General features: G+C 25.8%; 1 protein-coding gene across 3 annotated transcripts in view; it reads right to left on the bottom strand.

Annotated features, from left to right (window-relative positions):
• Positions 1-8,250: 8,250 nt before the first annotated feature.
• The window catches only part of LOC113548199, a 42,064-nt gene continuing 27,419 nt past the window's right edge, over positions 8,251-22,895 (bottom strand). Inside the window, exons 1-4 of one of the 3 annotated variants that reach the window (XM_026948952.1) lie at positions 20,866-20,900; positions 20,705-20,780; positions 9,773-10,009; positions 8,251-8,532 (exon numbers count right to left, since the gene is read on the bottom strand). In XM_026948952.1, the coding sequence (XP_026804753.1) occupies positions 8,377-8,532; positions 9,773-10,009; positions 20,705-20,734 (423 nt within the window). In that variant the 5' untranslated portion in view covers positions 20,735-20,780; positions 20,866-20,900 and the 3' untranslated portion in view covers positions 8,251-8,376. Of the gene's footprint in view, positions 8,533-9,772; positions 10,010-20,704; positions 20,941-22,895 lie in introns of those variants that run through there. The other 2 variants (XM_026948951.1, XM_026948950.1) reach the window with 2 other exon arrangements.

Genomic DNA, 22,895 nt, shown 5'->3' with positions numbered 1-22,895 from the left:
CAGTATTTAATATTATAAATACATTTACATTTGCACGGCCCGACACTAAAATCAATATGGCGTTGCGTTTGATATTTGGACGTCCTTAGTGCAGAGTAGGTAGTTGACTGTGAAGAATTATTCGGAACAATGCACCTTTATGTGTACGCGAAATCGTTGTACCTGTATCGGCGGCGAACGTATCACACGTATTATTATGCGACGTACACGAGCGTTGAATGAGATATAATATTACATCGGTACACCACCTATACACATATAAATATATATATATACATATTTAGAATATTTAATAAAAAAGAAAAAAATGACAAATAAAACCGTTAGGTTCTACTCGGGATTTTGTTTCGGCGCACATTGTACACTTATTAAAATTCGGCTAACGATATAATATATCGTCGAGTTGTCGCACACAGCACACGTTCGACTGCATTTTTATTATTATACGCGTATTGCGTCAAAAATTGTGCATACACGCGTACACCTACGACCTACCGTATAGATGTATACGAACTGCACAATCGATCAACCTATATATAAAGGTAATTTTACATTTGAACCCACGTGTGTGGTCACATTTGTATTTGATGGCGCTCCGTATAGCTATGCGCAATACAGACATAATATACGTAGCTCCGAGATTGCACATATGTAAACGTATATTCGCATGCAACCATAATAGGCACACGTATATTATGTACACAGACACTGTAAATACACGTATTGACGCGCATAGATATACAATTTTAGCAATAACGCGCAGCGCTCTAACAATACCGAGTAGTATTTATCATTGGCGATTCATTAAACACAATAATAATATCTATGAAATATCTCTTCTGAAAGTCGAAATAGAAAGTTTCGTCAGTTGATATTTATACCTCTTTAGTGTAAAGCAGCGTGTAGCAGCTACCTGTATTGTAATACCATGTACATACAATTATGCTATGTTTTAATCTGTGCACTCGGTGCTTATAAGTTGGATACCTAGTATGCCAATAGTATATATATATATATATATATATGTTGCACATAAAATACACATTTGGATTCACTGATGCGCTAATATCTTATGACAATAACATAGTACGGTGAATCAGTAAGGATTTTTGTTTGTTTGGTTATAATGATTATTTGGTATATAGTTTTAATTATTCTATAGATGGTTTCCATGTAAAGCGTGTGAAAGCCGAAAGGTAAATGTGATAAAAGTTTTAAGGACGTTATAGATCGGATCTCATTTATAATATTATTATACACGGAGTCGATTTGTTTGGGTACTACTCGTATTTTGTTTTCATGGTCTATAGGCACCAGGCGGTCTCTCAATATTTCGTATTACGTGTGATTATTTTTTGATCGGGAATTTTGTAGATTTTCGCCGTACGATAAATTTAATGTATGAAATGTGTAGGATGATTGGATAAAAGTTACCTGTTTAATTTGTTTCGCGTTCTTTTTGAAATAGTACACAGGTATCTGTTATTTTTTAAAATTTTTGGAAATTCTATTTAATACGACTTGAAATAATTTTATTGGTCTAGGTACCTAGGTTAGGTATTCGTTTTTAATTGCTTGTTGATTATTTTAAATAAACAAAGTATACCCTTTAAAAAAGCTTTACTTTATATTATTTTTATTGAAAACAATTCAAAACGTAGAAGTTAAATATTTAATATTTACGCATTATATAGATACGTATGTTTTATACGGTCTTACAGACCACAAGGTGTTTCACCGTGTTTATTCCCTACATTCTATCTGCGTACTTTATGGAATAATTCGCCAAGCTTACTCACCTCTTATATATTCTTTATTACTTTAGTAATATATTTATTTAAATTACACTTTTTAAAATTTTAAAATTTATTTGATGATCATATTTAAATGTCTTAGATTATTTAAGGAGTGTTCTGTGGCCATACAAACTTCTTTTTTTTTCAAATGAGTACTGCTGCCTTTTTTTACAGTAAATTGTTAAGCAGATAGCTTTTTTTTTAAATGGGATGAATCTAAATGGAAATTTAAACAAACAATCTCGGGTGTGTACTCTTGTTTCCACCAATTTAAAAAAGGTTTAGTTCCTGCTTTCTCTAATATACTTGGTATGATAAAATTATAATACTTATATATTTTTAGAGAATATTTTGTACTTTCATTTATATAAGTGTATATTTGATAATATTATTATTATTTATTTGCTGTATTTTGGATTTAAAAAAAATAATGTATTATAATATATCATAATTATATAACTTAATATTGAATTATCGTATGGTTATATAAATTGATAATATTGAAATTACTGTAAGACACTCATCAATAAGAGTCTAGCGTTTAATGGATTATATATATACAAAGTATATCGTTCATATAATATATTTAAACTTAATAATTTTAAAATTTAATATATTTAGCTTAGAAATAATATTATTTTTAAAATCCCAAATACTAAAAAATAATAATTATTATTATTATATCAAATATACACATCAGTGGCGTACGCAGGATTTTTTTTAAGGGGGGGGGGGTGTCATATCATAATTATATGCACGAATTGACCTTTTATTTTTAGTCCTTGTTTCCTAATTTGAACAGATACTTATTTTTAAGGTGGTGTCATATCTCCCTTATACTCCCTCTGCCTACGCAGCTGATACACACTACACTTATGTAAATAGAAATTTTCTTCTAAAAATATAAAAGTATTATAATTTTACCATAGCAGGAATATAGGTAGAAACGGAAATCAAACCATTTTTCTTTTAATTGGTGGAAATGAGTAATTTCCGTGATCTTCGAGTTATTAAATTTTGTATACCTATTAGGTAAGGATAATAGTTTTTAATAACAGTTTTCTATAAAATATAAAATGTGACTATGTAATATTTAATCCAGTATACCAATTTATCATATTTAGATACATTTTATAAATTACAAAAATATCAATATAGTTAAATAAAATATACTCAATAACTATAATATTCAAACTATTATAGCCCACACGTTTTCTTAACATTGTATGTATTATTGTCGTTTGTTAATATTAGTATATACACTATTCTTGTACTATTCTTTAAAATTCTAATTTAAATATTTATAAATTTAAAAATTTAAAAACACATGCTTAACAATTTACAGTAAAAATGGGCGGTTATTCATTTTTAAATAACAAGTCTATACTGTATATGATATGGCATTTAATTATATTTAAAAATTATAAACATTTAAATCGATGACTGATTAAATGAAAAATAAGGGTATAATGTGATCACTGAATCATCCTGTATAAACTCCTTGACCCAACATCTACCTAAAACTTATCTCGTTATTTCAATATTTAATGTAAATAGATACTCAACTTTGAAACAAAAATAAGCAGACCATAAATAATATGAAAAGTTATAATTATTACTATCCAATATAGTACTAATTTGACGAAATAATATTTCATAAATATAAATTGGATAAAAATGTATTGACCGATTGACTGCAGAGACAATTGTGGTGAGACTCTTCGTGTAATTGTATTTGTGTTTCAGAAACAGGTATAATTTTTAGGCTTTAAAAGAGGTTAATAATAATGTGTGCTTAATGTTTATATAACTTGTGTAATATTATATTGAAAATATTTATAGTGATGTTATAATCTAGTCTCAACGACGAAGTCATTAACGCTGTATGCAGGTTTTAAACTTTTAACTACCTTTTAATAATTTCTCAAATGTAAATATAGTTAATAAGTTGTACTTGAATAATTATATAATAAATCAATTATACACACTTAAGATTACAACTGCATAATTGTATATTGATAATATGGTTGGTTCAGTTAGTTGTTTATAAAATCGTATTATTTGGTCACTGTTTTATTGAAAAATTAGGATATCTTATCTACAATCACGAGTAACTAAATAAAACAAAAAACCACGTAACACTTATCAAAAAAGAATAACTTTATTTTGAGGTGGATTAAAACCATTTTAAAATATATTACAATGTATCTGGTAAAATACGATCGAGCACGGGTCCTTATTAGTTACTGGAGCTCTATTATTAGTATTTTAATTGACTACCCTTTTTTAACGCTAGTCAATTCAATATTTTTTATAATATAAATTAAAGAGGATTTGTTTTACTAATGCATACGAATTGTTATGTGCACGAGAGTGGGAGGGTTGCTATAGGTTGCATGGTTTATGTATAATGTATATAAATATAAATTGAAAAACAATTAAATTATTAATATCTAAATATTTATAATAATTTACTTAACTTTGTACAAGAGGTCTTAAATAAAAAAAGAGTGCTAAAAAATGCTATAATAGGCATAACCAGAAATTCAGTCTTACACGAGACTATGTCTAGTATGTCTATATTTCGTGTCAACATAATAATATGTTATAGTTAGCCATTTGAAATTTATTTTTGTTTTTTGTATAATTTATGTATATAATAATTATTGTACATTAAATAATATTTTTAAACCAACATTTTAATACATTTCAATGTTCATACTTTTGAATTTTAGTTATGATTCGCATAATATACATTTTTCTCATTAACATTGCATTCGAACAGCAGAGTCATTATTTTCTTAGTAGAATAAACGAAAATAATTAAGTAACTTGTTACTTTAGATGTGACTAAGTTACTGACTATTTTAGTGTGTAACTGTCACTTGTAATAACCAATTACAAATTTCCAAGTTACAGCAAAGGTATTGTAACTTTTAACTAGTTAAAACTAATTGATTAATATGCTCATTACCCCTTATTTTAAACCAAAAATATAAATAAAAAGAATCTTCATAAATTGATAAAGTTTGACCTGTGAGATTTTCATAAACTGTATGGCAACGTTGTACTACATATTGTGCTCAGACTTTCCTATTAGTTTTTTGGGTATGCGCCGAGTTCTTTGTGAAATTTTAAGCACAGCTCAATTTATTGTTTGACTAAAAAGGTATAACTTACTCAATCACTTGAATTTTCGATTAGCCAATTTTTTTATTTTGATATACATAGTATGTAGTTACAATTCAAAATGGTAAAGGTGCGGTAGCGTTATTAGTATTTTGAAATTAAAATTGAATAATAAATTATAAAATGTAAATTTAATAATGTGACCTATATAAATACATACTATATAGTACAATAAATATTTTTTTTGTGGAGGAATGGATCAAATTAAATGTTATTAATTTTATAATACGATTACGTCTTTAGTCGTAGTATATTATGATTGACATAAAGCAGCTCTCCAAGTGGTTTTGTTTTTATTTAAATGCGATTATAAACAATCATAATTATATATATTCTCAGAATAAAACTTATTCTTTCGAATGATATTATTAATATGAATATATATTATATAGAATTTTAATTTTTAATGACGACTGGACGAATTCCGAAGAGTGTTCAACACTTAACACATTCCTACACGGATCGTCTTATGTTTTTTGATATGTATAAATCTGACACCTTTATTCATACTTAAGCCAATCATAATTATTGATTTCCTGCTAGTTACATAATTATTATAATATTTCCGAGGTCTTCTATTGTGTTTATTTAATCATTTCACGGTACCTTTGTGGCTGTGTCAGTAAAGATATTATGACAGAATAGCATTATTTTTTTCTCTACCTACACTAACAATAGTTATTAGTTGTTTATTGTGACGAAACATGTGAGTCTCTGGTTTTTAAAAAATACGTTTACAATAATTTAAAATCAATTTTGTTATATAATATTCTTACTGAATAAATTTAATTTATTTTTGAAAAAAATTGTCATTATTTGTATGATTTTCATTCACAATTGATATTAAAAGTATAATGTATATAATATTACCTAATAAGACGATACTCGAATACTGTACACTGTACAGGTTTCATCCGACATTTTGCTGAGCGATAAAAAAAAAGTGCGTGCATTTTGGAGGACGACGTCTTTAATAACATAAATACACGATGTTGTTTTTTATCTTAAGTATTTTTTTTTGATCTTGCAACATGACATACTTACTACTTTTTTCATTATCTCAAAATCAAAACTAAAATAAACTATGTTAAACAAAAACATTACGAACGTATATTTTATTCATCGCATCATCCAATCATTCGTTGTTAAATTTTCATTGCAATTTTTTCAAGTTAATGAAACATGTTTGTATATAGAGTATAGAGTTCACGAGTAACAACATTTTTTTTTGTATTTATTTTAATTTAACTTTGAACGTTATTTAGAATTTTCGTCTATACTATAGACTATACTTTGAATATAACTTATGTGCGCCACCTTCGGAGAATTCTTGACCTTCGTCACTGTACTGAACTCGATTCGCTCGTCATTCTTTGTGTATTCATATTTTTTTCCGGCAGCTAATTTCCGGTTCATTTCCGATGATATCATGTATGACAAACTGTCAACCATAGCAAGCGGCTCAGTGACGAGTCAGTTGATTGGCCTGTTTGTCTTATTAGCTGTTATTATCAGTTTTATATTCCTTGATTAATTTTAGATTTTTGTTTTATTAATGTTATTATATTTATTGCTTAAAAATTTCAGGAAATGAGAAAATATTTGTGAACGAAATTTTATAGTTTTAAAATGTTGGGTGTTTCCTTTTTTTTTCATGTTTTATGCTTATTACAAAATATAAATCCTTATTTACCTCCTGATCAAGCTTGAAACTTACACAATAATTTTAATAATTAATGGAAATTAATTCATAACCAATCAAATATTTACATTTATGTTAAATTTTCAGTATCAGACTCTTAAATACATGTAAACAAATATTTTACATTAAATGTAGGTATACATTATACTTAAATTCTTTGTCAAATTTTCAGTTATCACTAATCTGTACTAACTAATATAAGTTTTAAATTATAAAAAGCACAATAATGATTTATTATTACACAAATATAACACATTATGTTTACACCCACTAAAATTTGAACAAAAATATACTCTTCACGTATTGATACATCGTTATTTACCAATGCCGCAAACCTATGGAAGTACAAGTCCACGAACCCGAAACTTCTTAATAAAAGATTTTCATCATTCCCTGCTGTAATACTGTTTTACAGGCGTGAACGCAGGAGAGTTTTTGGGTGTTTAAACTCCCTCCGAAATATCAGGAACAAAAAATAAATTACCTGACCTACAAATGAATGGTATCTATGATATTTATGTACATTTTTTCAATCCCCCCCCCAAATTTTTTTCCCACATTCGCGCTTGCTGTCTTATAATTAGTTAATACCTGCATGAACGATGTCAATTTCAAAACTATGTTGCTATAATAGTATTAGTCAAAGTCCATGGCTAACATCAATATTATCCCATTGATAACATTACTGGTAACATATTGTAAAACTCTTAAATCACAAACGTACTCGTCGGTCGAGTTACTATATAGGTACAATATTTCATTATACATACAGGGGCGTATTTAGGTAGAGACTTTGGGTCCCGTTGTCCAGAGCGGCAAATTTTTATTTCGTACTTTACATACTGAGTACTGACGTAGTGACGTCAATCATTTCACGACAAATGTGTGCCATAGAGCCAAAGAATACTATAGTATTTATATAACATGGTGTTCTATGGTATTAACAGTTTCACCATTGCGCGGCGTAGAAGTATTTTGGTTTTTTTTTACTGGGGGGGGGGGCGGCAAAATATGTGTTGCTCTTATCCTAAAATTCCTAAATACGCCACTGTATACATATAGATGTCACATTAAAAATACTTTATTGTTTACCCTTAAGTTACGACGAACATGATAAATATATGATTGGTGATTGGTATAAGATTTAGTGTGTAACACGAGTGTTTAAAATTAAAACTATAATATAAAAGAGGTGTTCACGCGACCAATGATTATAATTATTGCAAAAATATTGTTTCGCCATATTAATATATTATGATAGATTATAACTTAAAGTTCTATCATCGGATTTTATTGTCTCTGATTTATCAGCGGTAACGACATATTACTGTATTAGGTATATTTTTGCAGATTAAGTGAAAGTATTTTTGATCATCATGATCAGTAGTGGTGAAGAATACATATGGAATAGACCACACTATTAGATTTTTGATAAGGATTACGTAATTGTACATTCAATAATTGACAATATGTTTATAATACAAAAATATGACATTTATTACACATTATTATATTATTATATTAAAATATTACATATAAATTATATTACAAAACAATATTGGTTATAGTAGAGATAAAAACAATTATTTTTAAGAGGTAAAAAATGTATAACATTTTATTTTAATTACATATAATATATGTATATATATGACATGGCAAACATTTTTGACGATGAGAGAATTAGAACACTCACCAGTTCGATGGAATGTAATTTGGCTGTGGGATATTTGAATAATATTTCCGTCTCATATTTTCATTTTTGATAAGCTTCTGATACTTAGTTGCTGTGAGTGGGTATTTTTCATACTTTGAATAAGGTTTTTGAAACTTAATTTTCATTGGTACCTGAAAAGTATGTACATATTATATTAGCCATTAAGTAAGTAAATATAATGTAATAAAAGATGAATTTTTATTAGGAAGTAGGTACTTGTATTGTAATCAATATCTTTAGTTGATTTTAAATAATAAGTATAGAATTTAAAATTAGTTGAAAGATAAAAATATTAATAAAATTGGCTATTGGGTCATAGTAAAATTCTTCTAATACGCGATTATTATTATAGGTAAGTAAATAACATGAAGGTTGAATACTATACTATTTAATAAATGCTATTTAGCTATACTTGAATTAATTATAATAATGATAATAAGAAAAATAATAGGTTGCATAATATTCAATGACATTTTTATATTTACAGAAAAATTAGAATACCAAAATACTCTCTAAAAAAATGGACACATTTAAAAATATAGTAAAATAATAAAAGTCACTTGTAAAATTATTTTTCCTAAAGTGGACACTTTCTTATAACTATTTATTTTTTACTTAAATGAAAGTTATGGCTATTTGTTTTTATTGAAAATAAATTGTCAGTGTTCAATGAGTTTCATTTCATTAGCCTTATGCGGCGAATTTAAAATTATTATTTCTGTATAATTTTTGGTAACCAATTCATTAAAACTATTGTAAACAGATACATAATTTTTTTATTATTTGTAATATAAAGCTAGTCCATTTTTGTATATTTACAACATATATTTAATATCGTAATAAATAATAATAAGTAAATGTGATAAAAGAGATGGAAAAAGTAAAAAAAAAATATTGTAAGGGTGTAGGTGAAAGAAAATTATATGTATTAGTAATTACTAATTATATCTAAAACTAGGTAATATTGTAGAAAAAATAAATGATAATATACGATTTAAGGCGTCTTTAAGTTAATTTTTTCAGTTTTAAATCGTACCCTAAAATTTGATTTTTTTTTTATCCGGCTTATTAGGCTTGATGGTACTTACTAATGGGAAAAATTTAATCGTAAGAGTGTGATAAATAAATTTGCATCTAAAATAGGTGTGTAGCGTGTAATATCTATTTTAATATATAGATAAGTTGGTTAACATTGTTATTGTGCAATATTATCATAGATATTGATTGAAAATTCATAAACAAGATTCGCTATGAGATCGTTATAATCAATCGTAATCAATTATATGTCAAAACGTTTTCAAACTGCTCTAAATTAATTATTGCGTTACCATGTATCGCTGTAAAAATAAAATAGTTATTAATTATCATTACCAGTAGAAGACTTTGAGGTGCCAAGTACTCGATGAAGTTGTATGGGATTGGCACATAAGACGGATCCAACGGCGGTGGTTCGGGTCTTTCTTCCGAATACTCGTGTACGGGAGCCGGTGGCGCGAGATAGGAACCAGGCACCGGAATTATTTTTGGCTCGGGCACAGCGGGTTCAATGGGCGTCGTCTTGCCCGTTGGCACTGATATCGCCGTTCCCAAATCCATCATGCACAGGCACTGTGTGTAATAAAATATCGGAATATATAATTTAAAATATAGTATAGAAATAATAAAATAAAATATGTCCTGTACATGTTGTCCTAGACTTATAACGAAATGGAAAAAACTCTAATCAAGAAGTGTTGTCACGGGGTGTAATTTATTTTTATACACAACTTATTTACAAACACAAGTAAAATAATTTAACACCAAAAACTTAATAAAATTGTAATTATGTATCTATAGAGAGCGCTAAAAAAACCCTCTTTTCCGAGAACAGTGTGATTTAAACGGTAACTGTTTGACAATAGTCAACGTTCCTCGAGAGATCTTCTTGTTCGCATAATGCTGCCGTTAAAGCAAGCAACAGACGCCTAAAATTATTTTAAAAATACCTTTTTTTTTTATAATTTATTATATTTATATGGTAAACTTATGTTGTTGAATTCGTATGAAATATGAGTGATTTTTGAGTTGATATTTATTCATTGTTTTTATCGTTAAAAATATGCGATTCCAAGAAAATTGTTATCCGCTGAACTATTTATGTTTTCAAAGTACAGTGTAAATTAATAATACGTTTGGTTTATCCACGACGCATTTAATTATTTATTTATGCCCAAAGTTGAAAATAGCACGCAAATAAGCAAGGTCAATAAAAACATTGAATATAGTTTTTTGTACTAACTATACAAACAACTTATTTTGTAAACTAATTAAGAATGTAATAAGTAGTTTCAATTGAGTTTAACAAAATATGTTTGAAAGTTGATATATATAGGTATTTAATATATTAGGTAGGTATATTACGGTTTATAATGATAGTATAGTTTTGATAAATATTTGTGGTTGAAAACGTAAGTTTAAAATTAAGTTTTAATGTAAACTATTTTTTTATAATAAGTTCTTTATAGTGCTAGTGATTGGTGTGTCAAATTAAGAAAATATATAAAATGAGAATTTAAAAACAAAATTTTTCATTTCAATTTCTTCGTGTTTTTAATTATTGTTCTAAATTAACAATTTTTAACGAAACAAATAAAAAATGTTTCTTATATAAGATTGATCTATAACTATATAAGTGTTTAAATTTAACTTCATGTATTTTTTTTATATAGATTGTGCATAATCTTATTATAATGGAGACTAAAATAGACATTAAAATATTTTGTTTTTTATGCAATATATGTATACTTATACGGCTGTACATAATATAATAATCTTCTTGTGATTTATTTTCGACAACGATATTAATTATCATTTGATATCAAATTAAAAAAGTAAAATAGTATAGGTATATGGAACCAATATTTTTGGAACAGTTGTCAATATTATATTGAATAATAATATGTACTGTCTGTGCTGTCTATGAAGATTTATTTAGGTATAAGAAGTTTTTTGTTTAGTAACTAGACAATAGATAATAGTATAATACATTCGAGTTGTTGTACCTAATACGTCTTAATTAATACTATTGTAAATTTGTATGGTTATAACTAGGGGCTATAGGACTTAAAGTAACTCTCATTTCCAAAATATAAAATTTTTCTTTTTACAAAAATGCAAGTTAAAATTATTATTAAAATTTTGTGATTGTATAAGAATGACGTATTTAAGATGTTTATGCTTTTCACGAATCGATTTTTTTTTTAATTTCATATTTTGGATGTACTTGGTAAAAATACTAAAATGCGTTAAATTGTCTGTTTATGATATTGTAAAATATTATTCTCGTGTGGTGTTAACGGTCGCACCTACTTACTGGTAATCACGGTCGTTTGGCAATCTAGATAATATTTGTATTCATCACCAATAACGTTAAACTGTAGTCAACATAATATATTATTTTATCGATGGTATAATTTATACATTAAATAAAACACGCGCGCGTGCGTACGCACACACACACACACACACACACACACACACTCACAAGCATGAACACACTTAGTGTACAAAAATGATTTCTGCATTAATTGGCAAGGTTAATTTATTGTTAATTGTTCAATAGATTTTACATTATATTACATTATATGACACACGATGGAGAGAAGATCTTCTCTACATCGTGATATTACATTACATTACAGCATTATATTATTATTATGTCTAGGTAAGGTATGGATAGTTTAAACGCTGTAAATATATAAACATTTAAATAGTGCGTCAAATAAAAATGTACTACCTATTCATAAATGTCTATGCATTTTTTATATGTAGCAATGGTTTGGCATGGTTGATGGTATAACTATTAAAATACGCTATTCAATGTTTTGTCGTGGATATGGGTAGTTTAAATTTCAATAATTTTTTTTTAAAATAGTCTGATAATAACTGATTTTTTTTTTAATACGTTATTATCGAACATCAAAAATTCGTTTATCGTTTCTCCAGTTTATTGTAGTAAAATATTTAATAATTAAACAACAATCTAAAGTGGGGTTGTAAGTTATGATGAAAATAAGGGATCAGATTTTAATTGCATAACTTAACATTTCTGGTATGATTATTGATACAAAATGTGAAAAATTAGTGGAGCATTTTTATACCTACAGTGGTTACCGGTAAGCTAAACACTTTAATAGTGTCTATCATATATTTTAGTGTATGCAATTAACTATTGAGTTGTTGAAATTTCAAACGGTAATTAGGTATTAAAACTTGAAGTAATTATAAATGCCTTGATATATACATTATTTAATTTGGTATAACTATGTGTTTATCGATATAATATGTCTATTTCATGTCATAATTAATAATAATATCACAATATTAATTAATAATTATGGTAGGTCATTGTAAATAAAGACGTCTCGTTTGTGATTGCATGCGTGCCTGAATAAATTTGCGTGATTTCAACAATAATTATTATGTATCGAAGGTAACAGTTGATATTTTCTCCGAATTTCGGGATATAATAATTTTCGTGTACCTAACCAAAATAGTACTAAAATAGTCGAAAATAAAGTATTCTTCATCAAGTATTCGTGAATATCGTTTTTGTCTGGAACAATACATACCTAGAAATATCTAATTTATTTTCTATAATACATACCAAAACCTATTAAATTCTATTCTGTCTGATTTGTTAGTGTACGTATATGTAGGCGCCATACATACATTTTGTCTGTCAGTTGTTACTTAGAAAACAACCCAGATACTATAGGTACAAAGTACCTACTATTATTAATTGTATACTAATATAAAATAAATATTTGAATATAGACGAGTAATTTAATTTCAAAATAATACATTTACATTTTTTATCAAATTATTTAGTTATAATTTGCATATTTAAAATACACAATGTGTTGTGAAATTCTGAACTCCTTAAGGGGACGCTTCACTAACGTTCGTTGTATTTGTCTTATAAACGTATAACATGGCAAATTTAACGTTCCATAGTCCATTTAACTTTGTTATATTTAATATTAGAGTGAATTGACTTATTACAACATTTTAAATGAAGAATATCATTTAGTGAATCTTTTATACATTTTTTTTTATATTTAAATTTCAAAACGAATTATGAGTATTTTGAAACGTACAAACTACAAACAAATAAAAAAAATTAAAATGTTTGTAATATCCTCTCGAAAAAACTAAGAAGTCACTATAAAAAGGAGACTAATCAGCTACACTACTACACCAGTGTAATGTGTACATGGTAATTGGATTTTTAGATAGGTACCACACAACAGTTATCACTATTACTTATGATAATTTAAACAATATGATTGTTTTAGATTTACACGAAACCAATATTCAACGCAAAAAAGAAAAATACATTTTTATATATAATATGTTCACGTGTATATAAAATAAAAAATTGTCGTAATAAATAACTGATGTGAATGTTATTAAGACTTGACACTTTACACAGGTAGGTAGTATACGACGTGTTAATACGACGGAATGTCAAAAAGAAAAATAATTAGTTAACAGTTATTAAATGTTATAAGTAGTACACGTAATTGTATAGTATACAAATATACAATATGTGTATATAATATATCTGTACCTATAGTAAACACATTGGTATCGTGTGGTTACAAATAACTATACAATTAAATGTAATCACTAAATACGTACAACTGTTTACAATTTATTGATGTCAATATGCCTCTAGAAATATAATATGAATGGTACATTTTTCCTATACTGACATAATGACAACGGTAAACTTGAATGGAACGACGTTTATGTATCAACATTGAACATGTTATAGTAAATTATTCGAGTCAGCGTGTAACATCAGTCTAATAGTATTAACTACAAACTGTTCGGTTACACAATTTTCACTATAACTAATCGCGCGAAATTACTTTACGACTAGCAACAATAGATTTGGAGATTTGAATTACAGGCATTCCATCGTATTATTATTGTCGGTAAAAAATATAGAAAATAAGTTTATACTTTAAGTTTTAAATCGTGTGCCAAGCTATACGCTTAGATAAATTGCCGATATGCACTTGGATTATTATTAATGTATACAGTTTCGACTTGTTGACCATATATTAAATATCAGCTATTCGTTTATTTTTAACCTACCAAACGTGTTTCAAGATGTGTCACAATTTTTTGTCTTTTTGAATTCTATCTCATTTTTAAATTTCAATATGTGAGTGATCAACACTATTTCGAGTACTTACACATTTTACAGTGTTATTTTATCACGTATCATGAACTGTTATTATAAGTCTTCAAGTGCTTACACTGCATGTACTATGTACATTGTACGCAGTTTTCAATATTTTGGTTTTTACCTTCATTCTTGAATATAAAATGTTTCTTGTTACAGTTTTAGAATCTCTTTTCTATCAGCCGATTACACTGAATATAATTATAACTGACATTGACGATTAGTTGAACTGCTAAAACCCCAATAACAAGTTCTATCATTATTTATCAATTTATTACGTGCCTATGAAGGACTGCTACTACGTAACATATCTGAGATCTCCTTTAATGTAATCATAATATTGTTTTATAAAAAATATTTTACGAATTTGAAAAATAGGTCAAATAATACTTGAATTAAAGTATAAAATACAATATGAGCTTAATAAGCCAATGATATGTTAAATGTAAAATAAAAAAGGATTATTTCTGTATTGTTTTTTTTTGCAAAATATTAAATACATTTTTAGTTTTATTAGGTTTATCAATAGTATTAACTATCTACTATCCTATTAATAGACATTACATTTTATTCTGCATTATTAAATATAAAATATATACAACGTTTTTATTTTATAATTCAGATTTTCTTTAAACTAATGTTTTATTCTATGATAATAATAATAATTATTATTATTTTGATAACAGTCGTTGTGGAATAGACAATTATTCCACTAATGATTATATTATATTAATAATATTTAATATATTATTTTGATTTTAATTTTTACATTAAATTGTATTATTACTTTCAATTGAGTGAGTATAATGTATAATTTTAAGTACTGACAGTACAGTATGTATAATTTAAATCTGGCTATATTCTATTTTCATAATTTATCACAATATTAATCTATCAATACTTGCTTCAATGATTGTTTAAGTAAGAGGTACAGTGAACCTGGTACATGTTTTTTTTTAACTTTTAGTATTTGAGGTGTCGCCACTGAGCGATTGCTTCTCTCATGAAATGTAATTATTGTACGCGTTGTATATTTTATACAGATTGTAATTTTTTATATTGTAAAAATAATAAAAAAAAAGCTTTTATCATATTTTAACTTAGTTATAGAATTTCTATCAGCATGTTACAATAACATGCAATATATAATATTATATTATACATAATATTTATGCAACAAAAAAAAAGTTATGGAGCTATACATTTTAGAAAAAAATGTATTATGTTTAAATTGTTATACCTTATTATTCTAAGCTTGAATAGTGTAGGTGAATAAAATAAAATAATTTTCATGTGATGAAGAGATATTCAATTATAAAATTGTATGGAAACACGTAGCTATTAATTTACCCAAAAATAATAATCGTTGTTGTATGCACCTACTTGATTTTGAATTTAAATTATGTGGAATGATTGTTACATAATAAATTATTAATTATTTAACAAGTAACAATATCATTATTCATTATATTGTTCTCTATGATAAATAATATAAAATGTTTAGAATATAATGATATCATGTCTTTATCCTTAATCTTACATTCACGTATACGCATTCCCTTCCGATATTGAGTAGGTATCCATAATAATAATTTGATGTTTTATGCCAAATAGAATTGAAGCAGAACGAGAACTTTATAAAGAAATTATGACTATTAAATATCGCAGAAGCAAGGCCGGTATGATAGTGATAGTGCGTCTATCACTATATGAACATAAATATCATTAATAACGATAATAATACTATTATTAATATTGTAAAAATAATAACATGTGTATTATAATATCCTCTTGCTTTATTCATATCATCGACACCACATTTTGTGTGTAATATTTTTTCCCTCAAGTACCTATCATAAATTCGTTTCCACCGGAGAGGTCACAACAACGATGACGAGGTCGTGTACATCACATACCGGAACGTATTAATATCTTCCAGTAACAACTTCCGTAGTTCATTATATTATATAAATATACTTATATATACTCGTACTAACCAATATCGTGAGTATAATGTACCTACACAGGTGTGCATTGTATGCACAACTGAAATCGTGTATCTATTTGTGATTTTGTACATCACGTTGTTTTTTTTATGGTTAACGGATAAAACTATGAATTTAATCTTCCCGAAGAGTTAATGCTGATTTTTAACGTCTTCTAGAGTCCATGAACATAATATTATGTCTATAGTTTAGCGTAAATTATTGTTATTATACATAAATTATGTGATATTATACTATTCTATTGTATTGTCTATCAAAATTCTCGTGACTGCAAGAAAATCCTCATGATTTTATAGTTACATAAATCTAAGGTAATCCTTATTAACCTCATAAAAAAAAATCCGTACGTAAGAGTACCTTCAGAATATTAAAGGTCGGCACATTTACTTTAATTATTTTTCTGATTCGGAGAAGAAAACAACTATAGAAAAAATATCATTCAATCAAAATATTTATCAAATTTTGTAAATAATAGAAAATTAATACTAGGTAAGCTAATTTTTCAAATTTAGTATTTTTGTGTTATAATTCACAAATGTGATTTTTTTAAAAATTAACATCAAAAACTAAAAATTATTAGAAATTTAATTTATATGTATTAGAGATCTTAGAAAGATATTTTGTATTGGTATATGAAATTAAAAATGTATGCTCAAATTTAATTTTTCATAATAATTTTTAATATTTCAAGAACCTAAATAAATACTTTTCAAGAAAATGACTGTTAAAAAATCTATTGTGTTTGCTCGTAAGAATAATAATAATTATTGTTTTAAACAAAAATTTATAGTATTATTTTTATTTTTAGCACAATTGTATTATTGTATCTTAATTATGTAATACTTATTTCCGGATAGCCAATATATATATATATATATTATTTTTAGATTCTGAGAGGAGCGATAAACGTATTGATATAAAATCAATGATAAACATGATGTGTTTTTTGTGGATGAGTACAAGATAAATTGTCGATAAAATGCTTTGATTTTAAAAACTGACGTGGTTTTAGATACAAAATTGGATCTGGTGACCGGTTTATACTTTCGATAGGTTAAATTTAAAAATTCCCAGTACTTATTTTAAAATTTTTTTTGATCGGGAAAAATAAAAAAAAAAATTAAGAAAAACAATGATTTTTACGCAAATCAAATTTTTGCAAAATCGATTATATTTTTTTTATTTAACTCGAAAACGAATAACTGCAGATAATTTAAATCTTTGTTAAATGTTTATATTATCGTTTTTTATATACAAAAACATTTTCAAAATATTTCGATTATTTTTGAGTTATTTGTAAGTACCTATGAGAAAACAATCTTGGAAATTTAGTACAAGATCTAACAAAAGTTATTCTTTCATCTGTATAAAATACATAATAATATGCTTCATTTTTTTTTATACAAATTTCAATTTAAAATTTTAACAAAATCCTTAAAATCACAAAATATTACAAACTATTATTAGTTTTGTATTAAAGTTTTAAAAATTTCACACAAGATTCATTATTATAATGAATTGCTTATAAAGTTATAAGTAGTTCACATTAAAACTAAATAAATAAATCTAAAAGAATTATAAAGACTATTATTGTGTATAGATATCAAAAAATTATATCAACCTACTATAATTTTAAAAGTAAAATAAATGACTAATAATTATATAAAAAAAAAAACATGTCACCAAGTGATATAGGCTGATATAGACTGTTTCCGCTCAGAATTGTTTTTCGCATTCAATAATATATCATTTAAATTTTTGAGACTTTTCTATTGAAATATATTAAGTATTTGTTTATTTTTAGATAATTCAAAAATTGTATTCATTATTCACGTGTCAACAAATAATATAATTTTACAAGACAGCAAGAAATAATCTCACACGGTTCAATTATACAAAATTTACCACGGTGATTTGTAGACCTCGATGGTTATTTTATGATTTTATGTTTACTGCACCGTGAATAGTCTTTAAATTTAACAGTTAGACTTCTGAAAGGTCATTTAATGTTTCATACATTGTAACGTAGAATTGTGATACACGTGTAAGAACTAAAAGATTGAGATTTAATGGAAAAGCGATGATGAGATGTAGAGATGAGAGATGTGTATTGTGTAATAACTAATAATTAATAAATGAAAGTGTTCATCTATACAAAATACAACTATTAACACGTGCTAAATAATTATTACAGTAAGTATACGTATCATGGAACTAATTAATAAAATAAATTATAATAGTAAGGCTGAATCAATCGATGTTTTATCGAGCTGTGGTTTCGTTGTATTAATTAGCCAATTTATATAATTACTTAACTTTATACTTAACTAAATAATCACCCTTGATATTTGTAGTAGTTACTTATTTATTTTTAATTCAATCATTAATGTTAAAGTAAATTAAAAATCGTTTAATCTACAGTATTATATTTTATGGACAAATGACATATAATTGAACTCAATGGTACATTAAGAAAAAATGAAAAATGAAATGATAAAATAAACAAAAAAATATATAAATTGCGTAAGGTGAATACAAATATTTACTTTAGATTTCTAATTTTGTGGACTTATACTAAAGCCATATTGAACATGCAATATTAGGCAAACTCTAAAGATAGCATTTCTTATTTTTTTTATTTTATTAATACTTATTTGTTTATTGGAGTTAAAGTATTATGAACTTTTTATGAATAATAATTAAAATTGTTAGTGTTTTCCCGTCTATGTATTTATAAAAATATTAAAATATAGGTAATATTTGTGTAGTGCATTAGTGAAGGGAATTCTGCAGTATGGCAGTTAAGCTGATAATATGTTCTGTGCAAAACGACTGCGGAGTAATGATAAGCTTTAACTGGATATTTATGGAAGTTTTAGTTTAAAATGCAATTGTATTTTATTTTAATATAAACCGACATGTTTTGTGCGAAATTGCTGGAGTAATGATTAGGTTTAACTGCCTATATATGAAAGATTTACTTACATTTTAAAATGTATATTATCATCATCATATCCAATAGGAAATGCCCCAAAGGATACCACTGAATTAAAGTTTTAATATTAGTATAGGTAATTGCTGTTTCGTTTCGAAATTTAGTAATTATGAATAAGAAATTGTATTTCGACATAATCGATAAGTATCCGAGTAAGGTCAGATTTGTATGTATTGATATTATATACTCTTCAACAATATGTTTACCGTTCCGTAAACATGCGTTTCGCAGCGTTTTACTTATCCCGAATGTGTATACAAATATTTAAAAAGCTGTTGAAGTAAAATAAACAAGAGGTTTTAATATCCTGACAAGACTTGGTTTGGAAAAAATCACAATTGCTAAATCCACATAAAATATATTATTTAGGATGTGGGTATGAATTTTAAATCTATATCAGATAGTTTGTCTAACAGAGCATGACATTGGTTGCAGATCATTTTACTAAATATATGAAACATGACGCTTTTTTAGACTCAAGACTTATGTTCTACGTAGTATTTACTGCTTCAATTACAATATTATACATGTGAGTTTTTGATTCAATACATTTGTTATGCAATCATATTTAGCATTGAAACGTCAAAATACAAAGAAATACAACTTACTGTACTAGTGCTACTAATATTCAAAAGTATCGTGTGAATATAATAACTAAGGGTTTGATGTTTTTACTTGTGTAACCCGAGTGATAAAATACTAAGAGAATTTGATAAAATTAGTAATTACCACATAATTTATTTCAAATTACTTTTATTATAATAAATAGTAATTTATTCAGACCGTTAGTTATAATATAAGTTTAAAAATAATTTTATAATTAAAAACTTATGCGATTATAATACGAAACGTATTTAATTATAACAAGTACGTTATTTTTGAAAGATTCTTGAAATATCAAAATATATTAAATTCGACACAATGTAATGATAATTTAGCAAATTAAAACCATTTTAGTTGACTGTATTAGATAATTAGAATAATTAAAAATATTATTTTCAATTTTTGTATTAGTTTTACTAAGATATTTTATGTATCTTAAATAATAATTAGAGATGGGTACTTACAGATATGGCGGTAGTCAGAAACATCAACATTTTGCTAAGGGCGCGTTTGATCTTTGATATTGTTACTTTACGTTACCTGTGATTATATAAAAAAAAAAAAATAATGATCAATATAGTTTAAGTCATGAAAAAAAAAAATTAGTGCGATGTTCAAAACCAACACTTATTGCTTATATTTATATTTAATATGATATATTGCTCGCGCAGAGGTTCCTGAACGTTTGAACTGGAAAAAATAATGAAAAAAATAACATCATAGAAGAAGATTGTGACAATGTGTTTGTGTGCATCAAAAGAACGTATAACTCAAGGCCGTTAACTGTCGACCTTCAACTCGATCAAGCAAAAATTGAAAAACACCAGCGACTACACTGGAGGAGGGGACAAACTATATAGCCCTTGGCAGAACAGTAAGCACGTCTGCTGTTGCATCGTGTTTATTTGGTATATTTCAATCCCAATATTCGTTTAATATGTAATATCTTATTTTAAACACAATATATCTTATAATCTAAATTAACAGCAATAAATTAATAATATTATATAACCAAAATAATATTTTTGTTTTTGTTTACACTTGTACCATGCATACATACATACATATATTTACAGGTTTATAATATGTACATAATTCATACTATATTATATATTATTATATTATACGCTTACAGAATCCTTAAATTTGAGAAGGTTTATTTTTACGCAGAATAAATAAATAAATTGATATTATTTATTATTAGCGTGAGTGTGATTAAATTTTGCAATTTATTCTTAGTTTTTAAAATCCTTGAAATTGAAAAACGTACATAAAACTAATGCACTGATCTCTGATCTGTATTAAAATTCTAAGAAATCCAAAAGAAAATATTTAATTTTTATACTACTATTATTTATCTGAAAGAATATTACATGTTGGGTAAAAATACTCAATATTTTTCGATTTATTAAAGACTTATTAATAAAAAATTTAATTTACCGTATATTTTTATTTTATACAGTTAATTCATAATTATTTTACTATAATTATTGCAAGTTAAATATCGATTGAAAATTATTTGTAAAAATCCTTTAAATTACGTATTTCATATTTTTTTTAGTAGAATAATAAATTAATTTTAATTATAAAAGCTGTATGTTAAGTTTCGCATCATAATTATTTGCACAATTTAATTTTGTACATATGTATTATGTATTTTTTACAAGACCATTGATATTAAACAGATATTTAATAATCTACAGAACATAATATAATAATAATATTATGATTATTATTATTATCGGAGTTGTCTAAGAAACTGCGTACTTGAACTCACATGAAATTATTATTTAACAGGTAACAACTTCACATTTTTAATTTCTTAAAAATTTTCACAATTATTATTAAAACTATTGAAGAAAAAAAATTTATTTTAATTCTGTTGTTTTAAATATTATCACCATCCTATTATTGAACATAAGATTATTATATGTATTCATGTTTAATAATTCATTATTTAATTTTTGTTGTCGAAACATAATGATTAGTTTAAAAAATTCTTTTAAAGAATTAAACATGAATATTATTTGTTTAATTAGTATCATTATATGTTAATTACAAAAAAAAACAGTAGGTAATTAGAACTTTATCAAGTTAAATATATTTATAAGACTAATTTATTTACAAATTAAACTATTGTAATAATTACCAAATAAATGAAACAATGAATATACTTAATATTATGTAACATGTTATTATGGGTAATGGTTGACTTTATGCTAATGTTTATTAGAGTCATCACGAGTCTAGCTTTTCGACACTGATTAATAGTGTTATTGTAATGATTATAATAGATGATTAATTTGATATAGGTATTGTTTTCTTATCGATTTCATATTATAGATTAAAGCAAATATTACAATTTGAACCATTGAATATCAAAAAGTACATACTATAAGGTATTACATAGAATATACTTATAGGATAATATGGTGTCCTCGAATACCTATACGTGTTAGTGTAAATGACACATTATATCCTGTCAGTTTTTGAACTTGTCATAATAACACGTATTTCAAACTGTACCTATGCTAGCTATAAGAAATAAATACAATAGTATTATTAATTTTTAGTTACAAAAATATTCAATGATTTATTGAATGTAATATTTTTATATGTGAACAGTATAGTCACTAAATAGCACCTTTAACTCGA

This window comes from Rhopalosiphum maidis, chromosome 4 (assembly GCF_003676215.2).
Source record: "Rhopalosiphum maidis isolate BTI-1 chromosome 4, ASM367621v3, whole genome shotgun sequence".
NCBI classification, from domain to species: domain Eukaryota; kingdom Metazoa; phylum Arthropoda; class Insecta; order Hemiptera; family Aphididae; genus Rhopalosiphum; species Rhopalosiphum maidis.
The sequence above is the reverse complement of the archived record's forward strand: the minus strand, read 5'-3'. Positions and strand labels throughout refer to the sequence as shown.